Source organism: Amyelois transitella, chromosome 22 (genome assembly GCF_032362555.1).
Source record: "Amyelois transitella isolate CPQ chromosome 22, ilAmyTran1.1, whole genome shotgun sequence".
NCBI classification, from domain to species: Eukaryota; Metazoa; Arthropoda; class Insecta; order Lepidoptera; family Pyralidae; genus Amyelois; species Amyelois transitella.
This window is the reverse complement of record NC_083525.1, coordinates 8536807-8547086: the sequence shown is the minus strand read 5'-3', so window position 1 is coordinate 8547086 and position 10280 is coordinate 8536807. Positions and strand designations below refer to the sequence as shown.

Genomic DNA, 10280 nt, shown 5'->3' with positions numbered 1-10280 from the left:
CTATTAGCCCTGGATAACGCAAATACTTAATTACATACCAGAGTCCGCCCGCGACTTCGTCCGCGTGGAATCAATCCTGCGGGACCTCCTGGGTCTTCAGCTACCCACATACCAAATTTCAACGAAATCGGTTCAGTAGATTTTGCGTGAAAGAGTAACAAACATCCATACTGTCATCCTGACATAATCACAAACTTTCGCATTTATAATATTAGTAGGATATTGACAAACGCCGCTTATTTAAAATATATTTATATAATTCCGACGCTTTGATAGGTAGAATATATGTGATCACAAAAATTAACACCTACATTGTAACCATATTCCTTATAAATTATATGATAAAATCATTAGGTAATTTTTACATAGAATAGGAAAAAACAACAAATACAACTTAATTAACATTTTTATTACAAAAAATACTTAAACCACAGAAAATTATACAAATTCATTTGAGAGAAAGCCCGGGGTCCACTTATTACCAGCCATAAATACTGCAGAATAACCTAATAATACTGTTTTACGAAAGACATGAAAAAGTTATCTAATGAAAATTAATAAATACATTTAAACAGACACAAAGTCTATTTTTTCCTGAAATTTCTTATATAAGTAGGTACATACGGCTCAGGATATACCTGGGCCACCTCACATACATCAATCAAGGCGCGGTGGCACAACTATCTCTTGAGCCCACAGTACCTATTGCTGCCATAAGTATTAATTTGATTGGACGACTTTTTCTTAAAAATGGCGCTCCCAGATTTATTTCGGCCTTAGGTTTTTTTCTTCTCCCTTTGATATCAAAATTTGCCTCAAAAAATCTTCGTAATATTATATCTTACATGATCAGCATTAACAATACCCAGATTTAATTTCTGAAAGTAAATAAATCAGTATTCTGTCGTGTAATATTATATAACACAGATTGGATTATAACAAAATTGTGTTCTTTTTTTTTTAAGGATACCTACATCCATCTAGCTGAACGTATCTAGCATGAACATGTCCGAATTGAGCGCCTCCTCCAACTCGGCCGAGATGGTCCTCGCGCGGTGGGAATTGTGGGAATCGCGGGAAATGTGGGAATTCAGGCGGCGCTCCACCGACCTAGAAGCGATTTTAACATGTCGTAAGAGTAGGAATTTCTCCGCTTTCTCTTTTTCTATATTTTTTTTTGTTTACCCAAAATGAATTTGCATGAAGAGAGTTATGAATGTGGATGAAGCGAAGGAAATATGCAGAGATCGTGGCAAGTGGAAAGAGGTAGCGTCTGCCTAGCCCTCCGGGAAAGAGGCGTGATTTTATGTATGTATGTATGTATGTTACCCGAAATGATCTCAATTCTATCATTACCTAAGCCAAATAGCTGAACGTGGCCATTCAAGCTTTTCAAGACTGTTGACCCTGTCTACCCCGCAAGGGATATAGACGTGGCCATATGTATGTATGTATGTACCCGAAATGATGGAGACATGGTAAGACATATGCCTTGACAGCGTTCGTGAATGAAGTGGCTGGACCTGCGTGAGGTGGCATGGTCAAATGTTTTTTACATAGACACATACATAAAATCACGCCTCTTTCCCGGAGGGGTAGGCAGAGACTACCTCTTTCCACTTGCCACGATCTCTGCATACTTCCTTCGCTTCATCCACATTCAGAACTCTCTTCATGCAAGCTCGGCGGTTTCGGGTACTTTTGACCTGACCTGACAGATGTTTTTAGGTGGTGAAATTTTAAGTGTTAAATATATCTATTCAAGGTTTGTACTGTTATTTTTACAAGAAAAATCATTTTAAAACTACTACAACAAAATGCGCCTCAAATGCGTTGGCTCTGTAAAAGTTCTACTTAATCATGGCATCCTGAATAATATTATACTTCTAGCTGTCCCGGCAAACGTTGTTTTGCCATATAAATAATCTTGAAGTAATTTATAGTTTAAAAAATTGTTAAGTGTGGACAACACTTATCACTAAGGGGTATGAAAAATAGATATCGACCGATTCTCAGACCTACTCCATTTCCCCACAAAATTTCATGAGAATCGGTCAAGCCATTTCGGAGGAGTACGGGAACGAACATTGTGACACGAGAATTTTATATATGTAAGATTATTCTATGATTCAAGTAAAAAAAAATATTTCTCACACAAGTCAAGATCTAGATAAAAGTTTTACTTCTACCACTAATAACTTGTTTTTATAAATTGACAAACTAATGATACTAATAAACAGACAAACAAGCATACGGCCCACAAGAACAAGATGTTTACAATCCCTCCTCCAGTTCAGCAACGAAAGGCGACCTCCGCTCCAAGGGTCGGTAGAGTTCAGTGTGTGTAACAGATCTGAGATTAAAACATTATTTGTTAGTCTACTGAAAAGACCAAATGGTCTACTCAATAGACCAGCGTTTTCTACTAGTCAACTCAATTTTCCAATTGGTCTTGTCATAGTGGATTGGTTGAAAGGTCTTAGTCGACAGGATAGACCAACTGGTCTACTCAATAGACCAATTCTTTTTTTTTTTTGTTATTTTTCTTAATTTACCAAATGGTCATACTGGATAGACTAAATGGTCTAGTCATTCGCTATATGTTCGTCTACTGAATGGACCAAATTTTACACATTTGGAACATTAAGATGATTTTTTTTTAACATTCTCACTACACTTTTTTCTTCTTTTCTAGTAACTACCTTGTTTAAAATGACTGAAAAAAATCTCAGTTGCTATATTATTGAGTGGACCAAAAGTCTACACCAACACCGACACTCTAGCTAGATATATAGATATATGTGTGTGTGTTCATGCATAATTCTAGAAAATAAAGAAAATACATAAATATTCCAAAACCATTTATTACTCAAAAATATATTTGGTATTTCAATAAAACTAGTTAAAACTACAACTACCTATTGTAAATCGACAAATATAATATATACAATACATAAGTTAGTTTTAAAATTATTGAAATATATACACCAAAAGTATGCTATTACACGTGAACAATGCAGTAAAACTACTTAATAGTAGTAAGATATAAAAAAGGTAATAATTAGGGCTAACCTGTTCCTAAATCTGAATCTAATCATGATCATAAAATCGTGTTATTATTGGCGCAGTCTTCCCCGTTAGAGCTAAGGAGGCTTTTATAAAAAGACGTAATATACATATGTGTATGTATCTAATAAAATAAAAATTACTATATCGCAAAGTACTTATATTTACTACTTTGCCTTTATATAAACGAGCTATTTATTTATTTGTCTATGAAACTTTATTTATTTTTTATTTTTACAAATGTTATTTCATTTTATTTACAACAAAAAAGCCCTTACATATATATAACATATATACTACAACTATACATAAAGCATATAGATTATGGCACATTTTACGTCATAGATACATATTTTATTAAATAAACGACTAAACATATCACAAAATTACTTCCGGAACATCTTATTATACAAAAGAAAGATCTTATACTTACTTCAACATGTTTACATTAAGCTGAACTTTGGCTTTATCTACCCAAAAATATCTACTAGAGTTAAATCTTGTGTTCGAGAATATTGTGAATATGAACATTACAATATTGTGCCGTGTGGTAACAAAAAAAAAGAATGGGACCACTCCACCTCGTTCCCATGGACTTCGTAAAAGACGACTAAGGGATAGGCTTATAAACTTGGGATTGTTCTTTTTAGGCGATGGGTTAGCAACCACTCACTATTTGTATCCCAATTCTATTATTAAACCAAACAGCTGAACGTGGCCTACCGGTCTTCTCAAGAATGTTGGCTCTAGTCTACCCCACAAGGGATATAAACGTGATTATATGTATGTATGTAACACATATCAATATGTGTTTGAAACGATGTGACTAAACGAGGCTAAAATATCAAGTATGTCTTAAGAACAAAAAATAAATAAAAAACAAAAGATCTACTTTGATTAATGTGTAAAACTGAAACATTAAACTCTTTGTAATCTGTCGATAGTGAACCTTATAGACCAAAATTATATAGTGTATAAGAGGCCTTTCGAGTTCTAAATGCAATCGTAAAATCAATTGGTCAAAAATATCTTTCATAAGTACTTTCGTAGAAACTCAAAGTAGACTTCGGTATATAAATGCCTATCATTTCCTTCCTATCATATGCAAATTAATTTTAAAAGCAAAACTAGGTTAAAATATGTTAGTCTACTAAGTAGCCCAAATGGTCTTTGCAAAAGACCGATCCAATTTTCCCTAATATCGACTGCTCAAGCCTTAAAAACAAATCCCATCATCAATCAACTATTAGATGATGACTAACAATATACCGCAAAACTAGGATAAAAAAATGCTCGTCTACTCAGTAGACCGAACGGTCTTTCCGAAAGACCAAAACAATTCAGCCTAAAAGTGACCTCTCAAACCTTAAAAAACACATCCCATCATCATCAAACTCATCTAAGGCCATCAATCAATCAAAAATATCATGATGCCTCTCAATATACCTCTCATAGTAATGAAGCAACTCGAAGCAAACTTCGGCCAGAATGAGAGCGATGACCATCCATTCCAGTCGCACGTGGTGCCTGTCAGCCGCCCACGAAGACAGCAGCTCCAGCAACTCTACGCAGTGAGCTAGCCGTTCGTTTAGTACCTGAAAAGAATTCATTGATCATTCGAGCATTCTTATTGATTTATTTACAAATTTGTGCCGTGTGATTCCCGGCACAAATACAAAACAAAAAGAATAAGACCACTCCATCTCTTTCCCATGGATGTCGTAAAAGGCGACTAAGGGATAGGCTTATAAAATTGCGATCCTTTTTTTAGGCGATGGGTTAGCAACCTGTCATATTGGATCTCAATTCCATCATTAAGCCGAGCCGCTGAACGTGGCCATTCAGTCTTTTCTGGACTATTGGCTCTGTCTACCCCGTAAGGGATATAGACGTGACTATATGTATGTATGTATGTATTTACAAATTCATGATTGATTTATAAACAAAATTATATAAGACAAGCTGTGCCCGCGACTTCGAACGCGCGGAATAGTTATTTTAGGCATCATTGAAGCCCTCAAGGGTGAATAATTTTCCCCGATTTTTTTACATTTTCCATTATTTCTTCGCTCCTAATAGCTGCAACGCAGTGGCGTAGCGTAGTGGGGGCGGCAGGGGCGGCCCGCCCCGGGCGGCACTTTTAGGGGGCGGCAAAATTTTACAACAAATAATAAAGTTTGCTCTTAAAAAAAGTAGACATATATTTTTTTTATTGAAGACTGAAGTTTTGTTTTTAATTCTAACAAAAACTCGTTAATATAAAATTATAGTATCGTTCTAGTTATAATTAAAAATTGATTTTATTTAATCTTGTCTATCGTCGTACACCTCACATCATATATCGTAGGTACACCTGGACGATAGACAAGATTAAATAAAATAAGCTTAAGTGATAGGTAACTAAGTTATATCCATGTATCAAATTGGTTAAAGTAAAAGAATTTTTGTATTAATAAATGTGATGTGATTGTAAAACTTAGACAAGCTTATTTATTTAAAATCTAACCTGTATAATGCAAAATAATGATGACTGTTATCGTCGAAAAGTTCTCTATAATGAATGTATGTAATGTATACTGTACATCAAATTAAAATACCTAAATAAGAGGGCGGCAAAATTGTCTTCCGCCCCGGGCAGCCGACACTCACGCTACGCCACTGCTGCAACGTGATGCCTTCCTCGATAAATGGTCAATTCAACACAAAAAGAATTGTTCAATTCGTACCAGTAGTTCCTGAGATAAGCGTGTTCAAACAAACAAACAAACTCTTCAGCTTTATAATATACTAGCGACCCGCCCCGGCTTCGCACGAATGCAAAATTCGGAAAAAATTATACATAAAAACCTTCCTCTTGAATCACTCTACCTGTTACAAAAAAACCGCATCAAAATCCGTTGCGTAATTTTTTAGCATACAGACAAACAGACTAAAATAGCGACTTTGTTTTATACTATGTAGTGAAGTATAGATAACGTATGTATTTCCCCTCACCCTGGTCCTCCTGGGGATGGTGAAGTAGGCCACGGTGCTGGAGTACAGCTTCTCCAGCTGCTCCTGCTCCCAGTACACGTCCGGGGTGCCGTCCAGCAGGTCGGACTCCACGTTCAGGGTGTGCCTGAGGGCGAACAGTTCCCCCAGCTTGCGGACCACCTGACAAATCAAAAGTGTGTAGAAATAAAACCATTACTCTTTTATTCGCACTCACAATGTACTCGTACTTTTATTTGCCTATACTTGTATTAAACCTTGTGAACATAATATGACCATTTTTCTTGGGGTGGAGGGTTGATAACCTGAGATACAGGACTAGTCCTAGTTCAGGTGTCAATCCGCCATAATTTTATAGAAGGTACTGTTTTATTAGCCTAACACCTAAATAAGAATAAAAATTGTTATTGTACCAATTGTCTTAGAATTAAGTTTTTTATACTGTTCTATTTAACTTAACTGTAATTGATTATGGTGAGCAATAAACTTATATTATATTATATTATTATATATTAAAGACTTAACGAAAATTAAAACAGTTTATTGAAAGGTCAAGGCTATACAGTTGGCGGGAAGCAGCGTAAGAGAAAAAAGTTGACGGGTGGCGCCAAAAACGGGCCACAGATAAAATAGACTTGTACAGGCATGGGCGTTGTTTACATTATTCCAACAAAGTGCATGTCCAAGCCAACAGTCTTGAAACACGTTCAGCTGGTTGGCTTTATGATGGGATTGAGATTCAGATCGTTGCTAGCCTACAAAAGGAACCCCAAGTTCATAAGCCTATCCCCTAGTCGCCTTTTACGACATCCATGGGAAAGATATGGTTCTTCTAAAGTGCCGGAAATCACACGTCACATATAAGTGATTATCATATTGTGATGAAACGACATAATAACTGATCATTTTAGAGATACTTCTGGTGGAAGGTGATGACTGCGGTGATCCAAGACGACTACGACTTTACACAAAATCTAACTGTTGCTAATTCCAATTAACACTACAATAGTCACTGGTATAATAATGGGTACATCATGAATCTCTAGTCTAGTCTAGCAGGTCAAGAGTACCCGGAACGGCCAAGCTTGCATGAAGAGAGTTATGAATGTGGATGAAGCGAAAGCAGTATGCAGAGATCGTGGCAAGTGGAAAGAGGTAGTCCCTGCCTACCCCTCCGGGACAGAGGCGTGATTTTATGTATGTCTGTATGTATGTATGTATGTAAAAAACTCGTCAATAAACAATCGTGATAATTTTAACAGATTTATATATATACCTCCTTCTTGTCCACTTTGGCGATGCCCTCGGCCCTCATCTTGGCGGTGTGGAAGCTCACAGCGGAGGCCAGGGCCTCCAGCCGGGCCTCCCACGCGCCCAGCCGCGCCGACTGCGCCATCGCGTGACTGACGATATATTGTTGTAAACATTTTATGCCGTGTGGTTCCCGGCACCAATACAAAAAAGAATAGGACCACTCCATCTCTTTCCCATTCTTCTTCTTAGTCGTGTCACTCTTGACAGAGTGGTCGTGGTCATCATGTAGTGTTGGAGGCGGGCGCCAATGTGCGCCTTACGATGTCCCGCCATTTCTCCCTGCTGGAAGTCATCCTGCTGCACTCGTTAAGTGAACCGCCAATCTCTCTATCCCATACATACATACATATGATCACGCCTATATCCCTTGCGGGGTAGACAGAGCCGACGGTCTTGAAAAGACTGAATACCCACGTTCAGCTGTTCGGCTTAATGATAGAATCAAGATTTAAATAGTGACAGGTTGCTAGGTCATCGCCTATAAGAAGAATCCCAAATTTGTGAGCCTATCCCTTAGTCGCCTTTTACGACATCCATGGGAAAGAGATGGAATGGTCCTATTCTTTTTTTTGTATTGGTGCCGGGAACCACACGGCACACAATTAAAAAACATTTTACTTTAAATTCAAAAAATTCAAAAGGGAAGTGCCTCCTGCTATCACGCTTCATAAAAGTGGACAATTCGAGCTAAAGAGATTGTATTAATTAAGCACCAGGCACATACCTGAAGGTATACTTCTCCAACGAGTTATCCTTGTTGGGCACCATCACGAAGCATGATTCCTGATCTTGCAGGTGACACTTTTTGCTGTAACATTCATTCGTTCAATTAAAATAAAATTTTATTTAGTATAATATTAGAAGTATAATGAGGAGATCGCAATTTACGAATTGAAGGCACAGTTTTATTGAAATACTAACTTTTACCCGCTGCTTTGGCCGCGCGAATTTAACGCTATCTGTATTCGCGAATTCAGATGATTCATTACCGTTACCTACACCATTTATTTATAATTGAGTAGGTACTGTTAGACCTACACGCGCGAATTTAGCGCCACCTTCAAAAGAATAGCGTTTTTGCGCAAATTTCTATAACTATAGGAACTATTACCAGGCTGAAATCCTATATCCTTCTCCAGACTTTTAATTATATATATGCAAAATTTCATGCAGATTAGTTCAGTTGAGACAACAAGCAAACAATCTAACATACTTGTGCATTTACAATATAAGTTGGGATGCTTTACTTTTTCACTTCTGAATAGTATCTCAACTTGAAATTTGTTTATAATGAGTATACATGAGAGTTGTATTAATTATTTTGTTGCAGTTTGTTACCGCTTCTTCTGCACTGACGCCTTGGAAGCGGCAGTAAACTTAGTTTTTAAGTAATTTATTTGACATCAACCAAGTTGTTAAACCATACGACAATTATTAAGCGATATAATAATATCCTATAATAATGAATAAAAATTTTGAATTTTGAATTTTGAATTTTGAATATGTCTACAAAAAAAAAACATAAAAATCAACTCACATATTTGGCTGATAAAAGTAAGTCATCACCTCTCGCTCCTTCTCGATGACGTCACGGGGGTAGCTCTCATGTTCGTACCTAAAAATTATATAAATAAAAATTATACAAAGTACATATAATCCATGTCTATATCCCTTGCGGGGTAGACAGAGCCAACAGTCTTGCAAAGACTGAATGGCCAAATTCAGCTATTTGGCTTAAAGATAGAATACAAGGCATTGTATTTTATTTATAACTAGAGGCCGCCCGCGACTTCGTCCGCATGGAAACCCTATCAATCCCGCGGGAACTCTGGGATAAAAAGTAGCCTATGTGTTATTCTGGGTCTTCAGCTACCTACATACCAAATTTCATGGTAATCGGTTCAGTAGTTTTTGCGTGAAATAGTAACAAACATCCATACAAACTTTCGCCTTTATAATAGTAGTTTATAATTATTTATTTTTCTCACTCAAAAATTAAGTCACTTAGTAGTGTTTAAGATGTATTGATTAATGATTAACTGTTAAAAAACTTGCCTTTTAACAAAATCCAGCACATTACTAGCTTCCAGCTGTGTGCAGTTCCAGAACACAACGGCACCCTCTCTGAAGAACAGGATCTGCCGGGGCTCGTCCCCGACCGAGTACACCGCATTCGCAACCACCACATCTCCTATTTCTTGGGCTTGTATACTGAAGAGATTGATTATTTTATGTGTTAAACTAAATTATGCATACAAAAATATATAGGGTTAATTTTAATTTTGCAAGTTTGTTGGCTGATATTTCACCACATAATAAAATTTGGATAACTTTATTAAATTAATAATTGATAAATGTGGAAGGTAAATATTTTTCAGGATTACCTCATGGATTGCATCAGCCAATAAACTTTAGAATAAACTTACGATCCCGGTTCATACAGCTTTTGTTCTACAAGGGCTTCTTTAAGAGCCTTCAAATCGTAGGAATTCGCTGTAGCATAAGCCATAGTCACATAGTGCCCCTCCTTTTGACTGAGTTCCTTCAAATCCGCCTTTTTGTGTAAAATCTTCTTTTTAATCGGTAAGCTTGCATTTTCTAATGCTATTGTTGGCGTAATCATATCACTAGAATATTTTCTAATAGTTGTTTGATTTTCCGTGGAAAAATTGTCATTTCTAGACGAGAAATATCGGCTTATTGGAATGGAAATTTCTGCAGAAGACCCAATAGGAAAGTTCTTAGACGACGGATGTCGTAAAACTTTTAGCACAATTCTTGATAAATACACCGTCATTTTATAAGATTTAATGAAAATAATTTTTTTTTTTAAATATTTTTTGTAAATCAATTTAAATATAGTTACATAAAATTGAGGTTAGAACTTTGTTTTGACTTCGGATGACCGC

The 10280-nt window shown here is 36.5% G+C and overlaps 1 protein-coding gene across 3 annotated transcripts; it reads right to left on the bottom strand.

Annotated features, from left to right (window-relative positions):
- Positions 1–388: 388 nt before the first annotated feature.
- LOC106138531 (required for meiotic nuclear division protein 1 homolog) lies at positions 389–10267 on the bottom strand. 3 transcript variants are annotated; one of them, XM_060950749.1, is made up of 9 exons: positions 9798–10267; positions 9427–9582; positions 8909–8986; positions 8096–8179; positions 7334–7460; positions 6061–6219; positions 4513–4661; positions 975–1110; positions 389–878 (listed from the first exon to the last, which is right to left on the bottom strand). In XM_060950749.1, exons 1-8 carry the CDS (start codon positions 10166–10168, stop codon positions 981–983), a joined length of 1254 nt encoding a protein of 417 aa, XP_060806732.1. In that variant the 5' UTR covers positions 10169–10267; the 3' UTR covers positions 389–878; positions 975–980. The 3 variants fall into 3 exon arrangements, with proteins under 3 accessions (XP_060806732.1, XP_060806733.1, XP_060806734.1); XM_060950750.1 differs by lacking the exon at positions 389–878 and adding an exon at positions 2255–2353 and having other exon boundaries at positions 997–1110; XM_060950751.1 differs by lacking the exons at positions 389–878; positions 975–1110 and having other exon boundaries at positions 2845–4661.
- Between the last annotated feature and the right edge of the window lie 13 nt (positions 10268–10280).